This window comes from Odocoileus virginianus, chromosome 2 (genome assembly GCF_023699985.2).
Source record: "Odocoileus virginianus isolate 20LAN1187 ecotype Illinois chromosome 2, Ovbor_1.2, whole genome shotgun sequence".
NCBI lineage: Eukaryota > Metazoa > Chordata > Mammalia > Artiodactyla > Cervidae > Odocoileus > Odocoileus virginianus.
This window is the reverse complement of record NC_069675.1, coordinates 97861050-97878608: the sequence shown is the minus strand read 5'-3', so window position 1 is coordinate 97878608 and position 17559 is coordinate 97861050. Positions and strand designations below refer to the sequence as shown.

Here is a 17559-nt window from a genome sequence, read left to right as displayed (position 1 = left end):
TCTCTTCCTTTTACAGAACTCCCTGGCCTGCGAAATGCTCTGCCTACTGGTGAGTACTCTCTAGAGCTCAGAGATTCCCACTCTCCCCAGGAGCTGTATGCGGCTCAGTGCAAAGTCAACTGGCAAGTGTGCTTGTTTTGAGTTTGTTCCCATCTTTCCTGATTTCCTGTCTAAACTATAAACCAATTCTCAATTGCAACAAGTGTTTAAAAGTCCCCAAAATTTGTTTCAACATAATGCAATCAGAGAGGGGGAGGAGGACTACAAACAAAAGATTATAAGCTAGTGATTTTTGAAGTTGAATGACAGGTGTATAAGAGTTTCTCATCCTCTCTTTCTCTACCTTTAGGATTGCATTTTCCACAATAAAGAGTTGAAACAGAACATAACCTGCCAACATGTCCACTTCTCAGAATTAGAAAGCTTCAGCTAGTTTAGAGCAAAAATCAAGAAGGCTGTGTGGTTTTACACAGAATGTTCTGTGTAAACATTTGAGACCACACATTACCCCCAAAGTGTACACAGCCATATGCGTGTTGTCTAGTAAGCTCATTCAGTTAGTGTGATGTTAATGAACCTCAGGTTATAAACTGACATTCATGTGACTATTTAAATCATCACTTCCTGGCTCATGTCTATGATCTTACCCCAACAGTTGATTCAGGAATGTGCACTTTATCACTAGGGCTATCAGTAAACAGAATACTGATGAACCAGAAAAATAGCCCCACCGTGGCTACTAGAAGGATGCCTCCAAGTGCATGGCCTGTTTCAGCAAGGCTGTCTTTATCTATGTTACCAGCTGCAGAGTTTTCTTTCAAATATAATCTATATATGCCATCTAAAACAAAGTCTTTGACATTTTTTGAATGAATAATTTGCAGTGAAGAACAGCAAACTGCAGCCCTACTTACTCACATAGTATAATGCTATTTGTATGTTGATGATTCCAGTGATCATGTGTTAATCAGTTGAGGGTTCATAACAACACTGTACAGAGCAAAGCGAGCTTGCTCACTGTCCCCGATGGCCAAAGACCAAGGTGGGAGAGAGGGGGGTGCCTCCGAGGCACCAGCACGTGCAGTGTGTTCAACCTCACCCTGCCATGGACAGGGGAGCACCCACCTTCCGGAATTGGATGGCGAGCGATGCTGTCATGGAGCAAACACCTTCTGTATATCAAACTCTGGCAGGACTGGTAGGTTAAAAAGCACCTGAAAGCAGACAGATTGTATCATCAGTGCTACAACAGTGGAAAGCAGCACAGTGTTGAGGGTTAGCTCACCATGGACAATTATTCTAAAATGAGTTAACTAAGTAAAGGGCAAAAATGGTTGACAAATTCATGGCAACCATGTATCCCTCTGCACGGGACAGCTGGCCAGACCCACCCCACACTTAGTAAAGGGGAAGTGCCTGTGTCAGGCACCAAGAGATACAAGGCTGCTAATCCAGACAGTCACTGCAGCCCTGGGAAAGAATGCAGTCTGTCTATACCCGACTATACTGTGAATTTTTCATACATTAAAAAAAAATCAACTATGTATTATATCAGAAATTATTGTTAGTGATTTTTAAGATTAGGTATAAGCACAATGTTTAAGACTAATGGCACAGTGGTGAAAACTTGAAAGATATAGAAGACAAAGTTAATGGTACAAAAAAGTAAGGGCCATAAACAATGCTGAGATTCAATTCCATTCAATGACCCTTCACTGAGCAGCAGCCAGGACCTGGCAAGTAAGGGAAGGTGGGAGCGATGGGAGGTCAGAGAGAGCTGCTGGGTTCTACAGGGTAGGTTTTCTGAAAGCTAACAGGATTTAGGAAGAGCAATAAGGAGTAAAGCACACACAAAAAAAGAAGGGAGGTGGGGGAAGGAGTTCCCAGTCGGTTTACCTTGAGTAAAGACCTGGGTGCATAGGAAGAAAGACTATACCTGAGTGAGAGCAAGCACCCATTCTCACTGAGAGTTACTTCAGTCAGCAAAAATGAAAATGATTTTTGCGGAAGAAGCCGTTCGAGAGATAACAGTGGACAGAGGTTACACATGAAAACTCTGGATCCAGAAGGCAGGTTCTCAGCTCTGCCACTAACCAGCTGCATGACTGTGGACAAATTACTGGACGTCCCCGGGCCCCAGTTTCCTCGTCTGTGTCCAACATGTGGCTTGAGATGTGTGTGCTGCCGAGCGTCATGCCTGGTATACTGGCAGCACCAAGAGGTGCTGACTGCTGTTGTTACAAGATCACTACGATTCCTAGTCTCCCCTAAAACATAAGTCTGAACAGTTAAATTAGAAAAAGTACAGTACACAATAAAGACTGGACAAAACCCCAATATCAGTCAACAAGAGAGGAAATAATGGAATATCCATACAATGGGAAACTCTGGCTGTTAAGAATGGGATCTATGCTCTGACAAAGAAAATAACCACAACATTTTGGTAAGAGAATAAGCAAGTTATTAAGGTAGTTATATGTAGCAAAATCCTGCTTCTATTGCAAATAAATTTAAACAATTTAGTGAGTGCCTACCACATACCAGGCATTGTTCCAGAAATAGCCAGGAACAAAACAACAAAATTCCCTGCCTTCATGAAGCCTTCTACTCCAGAGGGAGGAGAAAAATCCAAAGTAAAAAATATATTAGGTAGTGATAACTGCTAAGGAGGAAAACAGAGCCAGGAAGAGGGATGAAGACCGCCAGGAAGGAGAAGGATGCCATCGGGCGCCATGATGTGGGCAGCCTGGCCGGGAAGGAGGCCCTGCTGGAAGAGAGGTCTGAGCAGAGAGGATGGCTAGCACAGATGTCCGGGGTGGGAGGGAGGTCGCGTGCACCCCAGGGACAAGGAAGCCAGTGCACCCTGAGTGAAGTCAGCAAGTCGGAGAAATGCAGAGATGAGATCAGAGAACGGGTGCGGGCCAGGCCATGGGGTCTTGATCACTGAAAGGACTTCAGCTTTTACTCATCAGAAACGGGCAGCCACTAGAGAGCTCTGAGCAGAGGGGTGACATGAGTTGATGAAATTGTTAACAGGATCACAATCTCAGCTCTACTGAGAACAGACTGGAAGGGACAAGGAAAGACATCCAGAAGATGGGTTTGGAGATAACTAATAATCTGGGCAAGAGATGATGTTTCTTGGACCAGGGATATAGAGGTGGAGGTAGTGAGAAAAGCTGGATTCAAATTTGAAATGCCTTTAAAACTTCCAAACAGAGCAACTGAGCAGGTGCTTACATGTGAAGCCTGGACTGAGGGAAGAGATTCAGACTAAAGTGATGTGTAAGTCGCCAGTGCACAGATAATGTGCGGCAGCCTAGAGAACGTGCTCTGGGCTTCCCAGGTGGCGCAGAGGTAACAAATCCACTTGCCAATGCAGGAGCTGCAGGAGGCTTGGTTCGATCCCTGGCTTGGGAAGATCCCCTGGAGAAGGGAATGGCAACCCACTCCAGCGTTCTTGCTTAGAGAAGCCCATGGACAGAGGAGTCTGGTGGGCCACAGTCCATGGGGTCACAAAGACTCGGACATGACTTACCACACACACACTGTAGGGAGAGTGCTGACAGAAGAAAAACAGGTCCAAAGATGGACATCAAGGAGATACTATGTCCAGGAAGCCAGGTGATAAAACAGTGCTCTATGGAGGAGGAGAAGGGAGGGATCAACGGTGTCAAACAGCCCACAGGGCCACAGAGTGGTCCTCTCAGAGTGAGACTGAGGGGAGAGAAGGGTAAGACTTCTACCCTTTGTTAAACCAAACACAGTACAGGAGTACTTTATATTCTATTAACTTTAATCGCCTTTGCTTTCATAATAATGATTTTTAAAAATTCAGCACTAACTTCAAAGTAAAATAGTATTGTGTGTTAGTCACTCAGTCATGTCTGACTCTTTGTGACCCCATGGACTACAGCCCGCCAGGCTTCTCTGTCCATGGAATTTTCCAGGCAAGGATACTGGAGTGGGTTGCCAATTCTTTTTCCAGGGCATCTTCCCAACCCAGGGATCGAACCTGGGTCTCCTGCATTGCAGGTGGTTGCTTTACCATCTGAGCTACTAGAGAAGTCAAATATAGTATTGCCAAAATAAACAAGAGAAACCCCTATTACAAGCAGTTACAAAGAAAACTACTACTAAAGGGTTTCAGTCAAACAGATGGGAAAAAACCACAGTAGGTTTTATGGTAGCAGCTTTTCTCCAAGCTGATGGCCTGGGCACCATACCCTTTGGATAAACACTTGACAGTGGTCTGTGGGGCAGAGGGCTGGAAAATGCACGAAAGCAGCTTACCGGAGCCAAATGTGGCCATTGGAGCAGACGGCCTGCTTGCGATCTGTGAAGGGCAAGATCTCCTTACACAAACTACAGTGCTCAGGGAAGGTCTGCTTGTTCATCTTCTTTGAGATGTGTCCAATCAGCACCTAGTAAAACAAAGCGGTCAGTGGCAGTTCATGGTGAGCGCAGGGTTTCCCAACACCAAGAAGAAAAGGACAACTACGCAGTGTCTTCTACCAGAGAGAAGCACTGTGTCCCCAGGTGGGCCCGCCACACTGTGTAGAAAGTAAAGAAGCTGGACCTTTAACTTGTGCCAACTGGTTGAGTAAAATAAAATAAATTCAATCAGGCACCCTGTGACAACGGTGAACTTTACTCACTAAAGGAGAAATGTTGGGGGGGAAAAAATCTTATTATTTGCCTTTACTTTCTTTTGAAAGGACTTCAGAGTTCTGTCAGAAGACAAAGTATTCAGCTATACTTACAATGTTTGACTTTTAAGAAAGAAAAGCATAATCTGTACAGGCAAAGTATCATATGAAATACTAACTCTAGAATGAAACAAATGTCTATTCTTTCAGAAAAGCTTACAAAGTAAAAAGATGATCGAGATTAAAAAATAATACCTTCTCCTTCTGATGGCCCAAAGACCCACTACCCATCTAGTGAGCCCGCAACAGGAGGCCCGCCAGCCCCACAGCACAGCTGCGGGAGACCTGCTGTGGGGTGAGGGAGGCATAAGAGCAGCCCGAGGCCTTGGCCCTACTTCAGTTTCGCTTCTTTCTCTGCTTCAGTAGGGCTGCACCACTTCAATGAAAGTCTGAAAAACACTAAATCTACTTCATTATCTTGTTGGAGAAAACCTTCACAAGCTACGTTTTGGGGAGGCATGGAATATGTCAGTCCTTAAGAACCACCTTGTCTTATTAGCAGATAGTCCTTCAAAGTTATAATCCATTTACACTTGAGCTCTTGTGTAAAAAGAACTTACTAGCTTGCCATTCACTAAAATTAGCTCACTGATGTTCTGAAGGGTATAATAGCTCAGAAGGGTGTCTTACCTACTGTGCATATAATTTGCAAATTTAAAGTCCATTAACTTTTGGCCTTTTTTAAAGGTCTTGAGAATTCTAATTTATGGTCCCATATAGCAAGGACAACTACTGTACCAGGTTTGAAAAGATTCATTTTAGGTACACAGTAGGATTTTAAAACAAGACATGTATTGTTTTCAGTCTAAACTCAGTTGCTGTAGCTGGGCAGAGGTATAATCTTTCTTTCTTTAAACTGGCTCTGTTGGAACCAAACTGTGCTGAATGTAGCGTTCCATGCCCATGTAGCATGTGTGATAATCATTCTAAACCACTGCAAACCAACTTACATTACAGATAGTATTTGTTAATATTTTATGCCGATAATACCCTTACTTGGTCCTATGAACCAGTGGTAATCAGAAAAGTCCTTCACACCATTGAGATCACAATGCAACGATCTTTAAAAGCTGACTTTCCAAGATGAAAGGTCAGTTACATGAGCAGTGCATCCTAACTGCTTCTGAGTGTGACTGAGCACACAGCTGCTGTGCATCAGTAAACTAAGGACGCTGCAGCCAGGAGCCATCGCGCTACCACTGCCCGAGGGTGAGCCCCGAGGGAACTCAGGACGGAGGCAGGACGGCCCCATCTAGCTGTGTCAGCTGCTGCGGTGCCCCCAGTGCGGCATCCTAAGGAGACTCAGGCTGAGACTCACAGGATATGTGGCCCGGGATAGCTGAGGTACACATCAAAGTCATGATTTCAGTGAGCCCAGACCCTGTTATCTTCCCATACAGAGAAAAGCCCTAAATTCCTTAAACTGGTATGTCTTGGTTTCCTTATTTCCAACAAAGACCAACTATGGTCTCTGTTGTAAAAACTCTTAAATATCCTAGCTCCACACCCTTGCCCCTTGGTGCAGTCTCTCTGAGTTATCTTAGACACTGTGTCCCAGGCTTAAGTCATCAGTTTTCCCTGCTGAATAAAACATAACTCCACTTTTAGGTTGTGCTTTTTTCAGTCAACATCAGATGGTTGCAAACATCCTTAAGAAATAATTTTAGGGGTATATGGATACACACACACAACTTTCCAACAAGAAAATGCAACAAGTGACTTGTGAATGGTTTAACATTAGGCATGAAGATACCTGAATTTATTACCTTCAATTAACATTTTAGATTTTAGATAAGACTTCAGGCAGTGAGAATAAACATCAAACTTCAGAGTAAAAAGGACCATAGTCTTGTCTTCTCGAATATTTTAGTATACAGTATGTTCCTTAAAACAGTTTTTCAGGACTTTAGAAGCTGTCAGCTCAGGATTCTTGATTAAAAAGTCTACACGACACTGAACTGCACAAAATTAAAGGCTTCTTTCCTCTAGGAATTCTCAGAACCCTTACAAGGATGATGTACACTGGAAACCTCTAAGAGGAGTATGGCGTATTTCCCCAAGCTTCGGACCCTACTGTTCTGTCAGAGAATTTAATTCTGTGAAATGCATTTTAGATAACACTGTAAGATTGTTCTACCACCAAAATAAAGATTATACTCAGTTTTTGCGGGGGGGGGGGGGGGGGGGGGCAGGGAACACCCAATGGATAATCATTTTACTTCCAATGCCCTTGTAGGCTAAATCAGAAAACCTCCTGAAGTCCTATCAAATGCAAAGAATCCCCGCCACAGGCCTCCCCCTCCCATCTTTCTGCAGACAGGAAGGGGAGGGAGGGCCTGTCATCCTTCCCCTGCAGTGTCTGCCCAATCGCAGCCCAGTCTGTTCCTAGAGCCCATCCACAGCCTGGAAATCACCCAAACCTTGCACATCAATCAAGGCACCAGTAAGAATAAGAACTGAAATAACTCTTAGTGGGACATGTCCTCTGCATTAATCTGTTTCCTATTTATTTTCCTGCACCTCATGCTCATCGATTACCTAAATATGTCAAAGCAGAAGTTGAGTTTTACGAATTAAGTTTAAGTCATTTCTTTCTTGAGAAGCAAGCAGATTTTTCGGTTTTCAGTGTTTTTGCTGACAAACACCTACCCGTGCGGTTCTGTCATCATACTCCTCGTCAGACATCAGAAAGTTACAGAGTCCCCTGGTGGGGATGCTAGTGTTTTCTGTGATCCAGGTGTGTAGGTATACTTCACCCAGGACTCGCTTCATGTGCTCCCTCGTCAAGTGCATTTCCACTGCTTCAATTTTTCCCTGGATTTCAAGGAGTTTCTCTTCCATTGGCTCTCGGCCTCCAGTATCCCCAGATTGAGGGAGTGAGTCCTCTGTGGGGTCCTCTGGATCACCGTCTTTGCCTTGCTTACTAATCTGTTTGGAAGAAGTGCCTTCCTCCTGCTGTTCATCCTCAGCATTGCCCGTCCCAGGTGAGTCAACTAGTAAGATTTTTGAGTCCTCGTGAGTGGGTTTGCATAAGGCTTCTGAAGGGGTTTTCTGCATCGACTGGTATAAAATCCTCAGGAGGAAGAGTTTGAAACGCCAGTAATAGGTGGCCCCGCTGCTTTCGATCTTTTTTTCCAAAGCTTCATGTAAAAATTGAGGGATATGCTTATCCTTTAAAATCTTCCAGCGTACTAGGTCTATTAAATCTACCTGCTTGAAGAGATTCTGGACAGAAGACTCCAGAAGCTGAGCAGCTGCCTCTTCAAAGGTTTTGAGAGTAACGAACTGAACCTGGTAGTTTTTGTTAACGGGATGGAGGCCGTTGACCATGCCCTCAGTGGTGATGACGGCCAGGTATGCGCCACAGGGGCTCACGGCTATCCCGTGTGTCCTCACGGAGCCAAACACATCGGAGAGTTTAATCAGCTGGTGCTCAAACTTCAACGCCACATCTGTGAAAATGGGGATCAGTTGCCTCACCTTGCCGTCACTGGAGCAAGTGTACACCGTCCCATTCTGCTTGTCAGCAGTCATGGAGACGATTGGCAGGGAGTGCAGGCCCGTGACGTGAGAGTTATGAACATTCAGACCTGCTTTGGAGATCAGGAGAAGACACCAAAACACATAGGATCCTCGTGCGGCCACCACTAAGCTACAGCTGCACTTCTGGTAAGGGTGGTACAGTGGCACACACTTGATGCTGTGGACTGGCAACTGGTCCATTTCTTTCCACAAGACTACAGGCTGCCTTAAGGTAAAATAGCCTTTAACTGCTTTAAGATTGACAGGAAGGATTTTTACAGGCCCAAAAGCACTCCCCACAATAAGGCCACTCATTTTCCGATTGTTGTGCTCGTATTCCCACCAAAACAAAACACTAGGAGAGTTGATTCCTGACTCAATTGTGTTGCATGAAGAGATAGACTCCTTTCCTACAAACGGGAGCTGGAATTGCCACACAGCAATGTTCCCGTTTTCAAAGAGGACAGCCAGGAGCACACTGCCCACGTCGCGGCACTCATTGTTGTGCTTGACCTGCTGGGTGGTACAGATGCCTGACCACTCCATCCGGACTGGCGCCTGCATGCTGTGACGCCTCTGAAACTCGGCGAAATCCCTGAGATTGCCCTCCGGGGCCTCATTTCTGGAGAACCTGTAGCTGGTCTCATAGAGACGCTCTCCATAAATCTCTGTCAGATCCACCAGCTGGACCCACTGCAGTCTGTTGAGGTTAGCCTGGATGGTCAGGCGATTGTCCATGGTCAGTGCGGCCAAGAGGCACCTGCCATTAGCATCACAGCCCACGGGGGACCAGCTAGTGTACTTGAACCCTCTCAGTGGTGGCAGAGCCTTCCCCTCAGGGTTGAACACCCTGTCCAACATGAAAGTCTGACTGACTGTGGGGTCTTCAGAGGTGGCAAATCTCTGTTTACACTCGGCAACTTCCCTTTTTGAGCCAACCTGAAAATAAGATATAAAAACTATCAGATAAATATTTCACTCTAAGAGGAATAGATTTACATTGCATAGGGTGGATTAATTGATCCACATAAATATGTACAGTAATTTGACATCAATTCTATTAATTTTGACATGGCATGCATTTAAAAGATCAAGTACATGTCTAAAACTAAACAAGCATTTACTCAGAAAATGGCAATTTTTAAAATTTTAGTTTGTTTATAGGAAATGGCAGTATTTTTAAGGGTCACAGAAAGTGCTGTGGTTACTCACAGCCTGGTTCCCACCTTCTTCTCAGAATTAACAAACGCAGTAGCAATGACAGAAGTATACTTGATTCTAAACAGTCAACTAAGCATTCTGTTAAACTAGTCACAAAACAATAAAGGAGTTAAAAAGTCATGAAAAGATATGTATCTGTATCTATATATAAATATAGATATTTTTGATACAATTAGATGTTTGGATTTTTAACAATATCTTTGCGGTATAAGTCTCCCATCTGAAATTTCACTGACCGATTACTCTGAGAACCAGCTCCAACAGCTCTTTCCACTGTTTCTACAGAATAATGTCCACCCCACCTTCCCTGGCTCCCCCTTGTGTAGAATTATCTTTCCTCCTATCTGAACCCATCTATCCTACCAGGTCAAGCTCTATGAGACTTTCTGAGAACATTCTAGCTTTCACTTCTCTCTCTCTCCTCCAAGTTTGCAACATACATGAGCAGTTCTATTTATTTAATGTCTAGGTGTACAATGGTAAGCTCTTTAGAAACATTTTAAAGGAACGCTAAAGATAGAGGAGAGAGAAATGACCAAAAGAAGGTGATCCAGAGTTGTAAGAAGATAGCCAGGAAGACTAAAGCCAAAGAGAGCAGAGGTCAATTAGAAATGATTTCTGTTATGTCAGAAGTAGGAAGAAGGACTTGATCCACTGTCTTTTCTTCTTTTCCATAGATGCTTATCTTCAAACTGGAAAGGGTAGATTAAACATGATTAATAAGGAATTCTAGCCTAAATATATATGGATATAACAAAAACAGACAAACAAACAAAACTCACTTTAAATGAGTTTAAGTCCCCAAGCCCAGAAGAATTACATTCCAGAACACAGGCGATGAACTCAGAACTATAACATTCCTCAATAAAGCTTGGACAACTGGAAATGTGTCAGAAAACCATAATGCAATGAATAGTTAGCTGCTAGATCACATTAACAAATAAGCTTATAAAGTGAAAGGTAGATAAAGATCCCCTGGAGAAGGAAATGGCAACCCACTCCAGTATTCTTGCTGGGAAAATCCCACTGAGAGAGGAGCCTGGCAGGCTAATCCATGGGGTCACAAAGAGTTGGATGCGACTGTCCACACAGACATAGATACAAATTCCACAAATGAATTAGAAGACTAACTTTTTTTAAAGTGTGTTAAACAGAACATCACTCCACTAAATTGCCCCTTGAAAAAAGAGTTTTGTAATTGTTTTGAAAATGCTGTTTATTATCCATTATTCCCCCTTCAAGAGTTACAGCCAGGAGCTACTATAGAGTAGCTCTGGAGCTACTACAGGGCTACAGTTATCTACACTTTTTTTAACAACAGAGCCTTATGGCATTGGCTGGGGGTGGGGGGTGAGGGCGGGTGCTGTGCGGGGGCTGTCAGCTTTCCTTATCCTAAGTAACACTCTGGAAATGGGCTCTTAGGCAGTGTATCTTAATTTCAGGGTAGTCTCTTGGATACAACTATGGATATACTGGAGAAAAACAGACCAGAAATTCCAATTAAATATAGGTATCACTGGCTAGTCTGTTAATAAAATGATGCTAATCAAAGCCCACAGCTTTGTATGGGGCATATAAAATTTGATTGAAAATCTGCACTCTGATGCCAGATTGCCTGGATTCAAATCCTGGCTCTGTCACATACTAGCTCTGTGACCCTGAGCAAATTGTTTAAACCTTCTGGCTTTAATTTCCTCATCTATAAAGAGTGCAATGACACGTTCTCATAGAGTTAGGGTTAATTAAGTCAATATTTGTAAAGCATATATTAATAAATACTCAATAAATGTTATCTATGATGACAAGTAGTAGCACTCTCTGAGGATTAAGTAAATGTTAACAAGACATAATAAAAGTAAAATGCAGGTTAGGTAGGTATTAAGTTGTCTGCCAAATGGAGGGTGGATATAAAATTATTCACCAAATCCCATAATACTACAAACTAAGCAATAATCCTCAGACTAGGATAATTTACTTCAATAAAAACTACTATAGAACTGAAAATAAACTTAGAGAATGCATAACCCCAAACAACAGTATAGAATGAAATAAAGGAAGCTCAAGCTTGATCCTAACTCAGAGCAGCAAGAATCCTTAATAGGATGGAAAGCAGCTTGGATGTCAGCCAGTAAGGAAAATCCTTAGGGTTTTGTGCAATAATTTCCATTTTAGGTAATCTGAACTAACCTACTGCACCTTCCCTCAATTCTTCACATCATAAAACTAGTTAATGAATCAAAACAAGTACTCAGATGCCCCAGGAGCATGTTAAGAGTCCAGCTCTCAGAGGCTGACCCCCAGTCAATCTTTTCACTATATGCTATCCTGTTTCCAGTTGGCCACTATGACAACTAATCATCACGTACTTTGTAAGCACCTAACAAAAACTCACTTGAAGCTCATAGACAGTAAGCTTCTTGAGGGCAGGAATATAATTCAAAAAAGACAGGAAAGTTATTTAACTTAATGGAATAGATGGAATTGATATTACTAAAGTTCCTAACAGTTGAAACAAATAAAAGTAGTCATGCACATATTATTAGATTTTGGAACCGTGTGCAACTAGATGATTCACTAAATCAGCAGTCCAATGGGAAGAGAAAATCGCAAACTTGTTCTTAAGTCACTACTTCACTGGTTCTCAGATTTATACCATTCACCTTTATATCAGTGCCCAGGGCAGTAACTTGCAAAGTATACTTGCAAAGATAATATGTGAACTATTCTTTAACTGTGTATTTTCCTGAAAAAACTCATCATCTAAATAATGATCAGAGCAAAAGCTTCAAAGAGGTTTAGCATCTAGCCTCTAGCATTTAGCATCACTAAAACTGTGATCTAGGTTGCAGGAGTCCATCTTCCTTGTTGGAGCAAACTGGACAGCACCAAAGAGATTTCAATCCACAGGGACTGTCAGTGGGCAGTGTCATCAAAGTACAGACAGAGAGTTCCTTACATTCCCACCATTACTCCAGTTTTATCCCACAGAGGCCTCTCTCACAACTGCAGGGACATCTTGGCCTTCGTTTCCCAGGCAGGGCCTGCGAATAAGACTGCCAACCGACCGGTGCTTTCTGTGAGGCGCACACCAAAGCAGAAGGGGAAGACACCACTGACTGATTTCAGGAAAGCAATTGATTACTAGAGGGATATATAAGGATTTCCTACTACTCATTTTCCAGTTGTGGAACCAATGACAAGAATCAAATTTTTATCAGAATACAGTAATAAGAAATAACTGTGTATCCGTGGCCAAGCATTAACCCAGACTCCTTCCCTCATACGTGCATGACTGCTTTATCCTGAGCAGTTACAGTGTGCCAGGAACTGTGCGAAGTGGTCACACGCGTGTACACATGGACACATGAGCATGCATATATCCACATACAGTAATATATTTTAACTTAGTCTTCTAAAGATGCTAAACAAAGTAGGCTTTATTATCCTTTTATAGATAGACCTGGCTTGCTATCTTGTGCCAAAGTGTAATCTCTTAACCCCTGTTTTATGCTGACTCCAACAATCACCTACTTGCTTCTGGTCCAGCGGGAGTCACATTCCTGCACCACAGCAGGTCAGTCCTCATCTATGATGCTGTAACAGCACCTCAGGGCTTCCTAAACTGAAGTCAACCATCTCAGACTGACCTTCCAAGTTCCCAAACTGACCTCACTTTACTGTCTCTGACTCTCTAGGAAAGCTACTTGACCTCAGCTGTAAACCCAGCATCATTTACACAAGCAACCAGAAGCTGCGTTCATGACTTATGTGTCTGTGCACAAGATGGGCACCTTATTCCTGGCACCTGGATGACCCCTTCCTCCCTTCTTTTTACAACCCAAACCCTACATTTTTTTTAGCTCTGCTGCAGATTCACCACCAAATAACCTTCCCTGATAAAAGCATCTCGGTTCAGCATTCCTTCACTTCTTTAAATTCTCTCTGCTGAAGCATTAAGTCTACCACACTGAGACATACACTTAAAATTTTCTCTAGCTGATGTGCATATGGTTAGTAACAGTAAGTTCCTTTTCAGCAGAGGATACACCTTTTAAAACCCCTCTGTTCTGCCTCCCTCCTTGAGTGTTTCTCAGTTTCACAGGATCACCAACACCTATTCATCTGACTGGTTTATCAGTTGAGTTGCTCAGGCGTGTCCGACTCTTTGCGACCCCATGGACAGTTGCAAGCCAGGCTTGCTTGTCCATCAGCAACTTCCAGGCGACTGGTTTATACTTGAATCAATTTGTTCACACCTTGTCCAAGATCTTTGAAGGTTTAGTCATACCAACTTATCAATGATCTAATTCAACATCAAACTGTCACTTTCAAACCTGGATTAAGTATGCTAAAAAGTGGTGTGGGTTCTCTGCACCCCATTCAGTTACTGATCTATATTTTAAATGGCTTGGCAGAGTAGTTTTTTTTTTTTAAAACTTCACATTCACAGAAATACCTTCTCTGTATATAGATACATATTACAACTTATCATTACCTATTATTACATTGTTATTTGTTTCTGACCTGTCAAAAGAATGAATGCAAACTCCAAGAGGACAGGGATTTTGTTTTTGTACAATGTTTTACTTCTGGAGCCTAGATTGATGTCTAGCTGATACATTGTTGCTGTTGTTTCAGTCACTAAGTCCTACCAAGTCCTATCCCACCCTTTGGTAACCCCATGGACTGTGTAGCCCCCCAGGCTTCTCAGCCCATGAGATTTCCATAGTGGTATTCAAAAATGTGTTCAGAGAATGAACGTACACTTTGATAATCACACATATACATACAGACCTATAAAGGAAACAGTAATAAAGTTTTAATATTTTTAAACCATTAAAATGAACAACACGACTTCCTACTTTGAAACATGATCGAACAATAAAACTTTAGCAGCTTTAAAGTTCTGAAGGCAAACAGTTAATATGAAGCCAAAAGCACTAATCTACACGAAGCATTAAATCTATACGAAGATCTTAAATTTAAGAGCTACACTTATTTTCAGAAGCTTTATTTTTTATTCTACACCCCAAAGCCTTTTCGTTATTGAAGAAAAACTGGAGTACTAACCCCTGGCATCCAGTATCTATCCATCTGCCCAAGATGAGAAAGACCACTCATATAACAAAATCACTGAAATAGTTAAAGACAAAGAAAAAAAAAAAAAACCCACACCAATTTTCTCTCTTCCAAAGCCAACTAGGCGGAAGAGGAGGGCACATCACAGTAAACAAAGCCAGCCCGGAGCCTCGGGGAGCAGGCCCCAGACAATAGGAGCGGGTGGCAGAGGCAGGTCTGGGGCTGGGTCAACAGGGGGGTGGAGCCTCAGAAAGCACCAAGGGAAGAAATCTGCGGTAGCAGCCGGCCAGACGCCGGGCCACAGGGAGAACTCGGCTCCGGAGAGGGACCTTCCGAAATGTACCTGTGTCTCGGGAGTGGGTGGGCGATCCGGGAAACTGGGCATACACGGCGTTTTTTTTTTTTTCCCCACTTAAGCTACGGCGGCGACCCTAAAGACTCAGTGCGAGGAGGCGGGAATCCCCGGCCGAGGCGTGGGCCCGGGGATTCCCCCAGGGACCCGCGGGGACGTGGCCGCGGGGTGGGGGAGGGAAGGAGGCGGGCAGGAGACCCCAGAGCCCGGGGCGGCGGGCAGGACTTACTTTGAGGAAGCAGCTGTGGAGAGGCGCGGGCACCGATGTGCGGTGGATAACCAGGTCCTGGCCCGGGTTGTGCACGTCGCAGATGAGTTCCAGCACGGCGATGCTGCGGGCCGTGGACACCGACACGCGGTGGTCCTCGGACCACGCCAGCGGCTCCAGGCCGCTCACCGCGTACTGCAGCCTCACCGCCGGCTCCCGCCGGGTCACCAGGAGGCGGAAGGCCGTGCTGGGCCCTGGGGCCGCGTCCGCCGCCGGCTCCTTCCCGACCGCCTCGGAGCCCTCCACCTCCTCGGGCGGCGCGGGCCGCTCGGCCGCGGGCCCCACCCGCGTTAGGGCCGTGTTCATCTCTCCTCGGAGGCAGAGGCCGGGCTCCCGGGCGCGCGCCAACCTCCCCCTCCTCCTCCCCCTCCCCCTCCCCGCCCCGCTCCGCTCCGCCCCGCCCCGCGCTGCAGTCCAGTTGCCGCCTCCCGCCCCGCGGCCTCCGCTGGGCCCCCAGATTTCCTCGGCAGCGGTTTTCTCCCCCTCAGGCCCGGAGCGCCGCCGAGCCACGGAGGACCCCGCCGTTGCTAGGCAACCCAGCCCCTGCCGGGTGGCCGAGGCGCTGCCTGTAAAAAAAATAAATTAAAAAAAATCTCACCTTGTGGTGGGGCCGGATCGCGGGTGGGCAAGGGGCAGGGAGTCCCCCCCACCCCCGCCCCCAGCTCCTGACAACTAAAGTGCTGAGGAGAGTCAAAGGAGGAGGCGTTGGTTTGATGGGACACGCCTCTCCTCGTTCCAGAGAGGAATTTCAAAAGAACGTCAAGGGCAATAATTCTGGGGTTCGGTGTGACTTGGCATCCCCCCATCCCCCGGCACAAGCCGCGCCACGAGAGACGGCCCTGTGGCCCGGGGCGCCGCGGCTCCGGCCGCTAGTGGCGCGGGCCCCTTCGTGAGGGGGGCGGGGGACCTCAGAAAGCGCGCGCGGGCGCGCAGGACTCGGCGGGACAGCTACAGCGGGGTCCTCGCGCGCGTCCCACGTGGGGTCTAGCAGCGCCTCGCTCCGGGTTTCGCGAGATCCGGACGCGCCTCTCTGTCGACATGGCAGCCGTCAGCGGAGTTCTTCCTCAGGTCCCCGAGCCCCGGGCCGCCGTCTTCAGAACCTTCTCCAAACCCCGCCCGGCCCACGCGAGGCGGGTGAGTTCTGATCCGGTTTTCCAGATGCGTTCGCTCCCGGGGGGTCGGGGTGGGGGTGGGGGTGGGGGGGGCGGGGGAGGTGGGGCCTCCGAGCGCCGGGAAGCTGCCGTCCAGGCCTTCTCCGTCGGGATTCGAATTAATTTCGCGGAGTTGAGGTGGGGAAAAGTCAGACATCGGGCAGCTCCCGGAGGAGTCGCTGAGCCGCGCGTGTCTTAAGAGCCGACCACGACCCGTGCAAACGCGCTCGGAGCGGGAGCGGAGCGGGCGGAGGCGGGCGGAGCTGGCTGGGGCCGCTTGTTAGTTGAAGGCGGGGATGAGAGACTTGTCACTCGAAGTTAGAAACGGACTCTCGGGGCGTTGAGGCCCTTAGCAGCCCCGTCTTCTAATCTTCTCTCAGCCACTCTTAAGGGTCAGTTTGTGTCGGGAATGAGGACTGGAGACTAGAAATTTCTTTGAAGAAGTGTTCGAAACCGAGATATATATATCGACGCGCCACGAAGGGGTGGGGGGCGGGGAAGAAAAATACAACTCATCAATATAATATCTTCGTTAGAGAGGCAAAGATGCCTGAAATTTAGCCCAAACCAGAGCAGAAAATTGGTTTTTAGGTCTGACTTAGCTCCTAACTAAGAGGAGGAATACAGGACAGAAAATCTGTTGAAAAATCTTATTGCCTTAATGACCAGGAAGGATACAGTTTGCTGCCAAGGAAAGTGTGCGTATGTGTGTGTTTTCTCAAAAACGCATCATTTAATGCCATTGAAAAATTTTTTGTCAAAGTTCGGTTCAGTTCCTTTCAAACAGTATAGTGCCGCTGAAGTTCCTTGAGTTCACATCAGCTCATAGCAAATGTCTGGTTTATTGTCTAGACTTTTTTCGTGGTGATTTAGGATTTAGAAGCTTGTGAGTAAAACTTTTCGACTGGGCGACGTTGTGGCTTCATCTATACTGAAAGGGGAGGGAAGTACAAAAGAGCCAGTTGGGCACAGGGGATTTGGAATAGGACAGACCTGGGATTAGATGCCAGCGTTGCAACATGCTGGTTCTGTGACCTTGAAGAAATTTCTTCATCTCCCTGATCCTCACTTTTCCTACCTATTATATGAGAACAGTAATTTTGACTTTGTATAAAGTTATAAGTCATATTGACTCCATTTTGGGTGATAGAATTGCTCCATCAGGTCAGTAAGGTGCTTATACCAAGTACATGCAAGACATAGAAAACACTTACTAAAAGTTCATTGAGTGGGTTGAATAAATAAATGTAAGATATC

The 17559-nt window shown here is 45.5% G+C and overlaps 2 protein-coding genes across 7 annotated transcripts in view; one reads left to right on the top strand and one right to left on the bottom strand.

The window, feature by feature from the left end:
* The window catches only part of GTF3C4 (general transcription factor IIIC subunit 4), a 30531-nt gene extending 14498 nt beyond the window's left edge, over positions 1–16033 (bottom strand). For 3 of the 5 annotated variants that reach the window (XR_002317268.2, XR_002317266.2, XM_020910985.2), the window contains exons 1-4: positions 15113–15684; positions 7359–9170; positions 4294–4424; positions 1126–1214 (exon numbers count right to left, since the gene is read on the bottom strand). Coding sequence is in view for 2 of the 5 variants with exons in the window: in XM_020910985.2 (XP_020766644.1) it covers positions 1126–1214; positions 4294–4424; positions 7359–9170; positions 15113–15457 (2377 nt within the window). In the remaining 3 variants the exon portion in view is untranslated. Of the gene's footprint in view, positions 1–1125; positions 1215–3538; positions 3641–4293; positions 4425–7358; positions 9171–15112; positions 15689–15749 lie in introns of those variants that run through there. The other 2 variants (XR_002317269.2, XM_020910987.2) reach the window with 2 other exon arrangements.
* Positions 16034–16120: 87 nt separating this feature from the next.
* The window catches only part of DDX31 (DEAD-box helicase 31), a 73373-nt gene continuing 71934 nt past the window's right edge, over positions 16121–17559 (top strand). The window contains exon 1 of one of the 2 annotated variants that reach the window (XM_070454994.1): positions 16121–16285. In XM_070454994.1, the coding sequence (XP_070311095.1) occupies positions 16190–16285 (96 nt within the window). In that variant the 5' untranslated portion in view covers positions 16121–16189. The remainder of the gene's footprint in view (positions 16286–17559) is intronic. The other variant, XM_020910988.2, reaches the window with a different exon arrangement.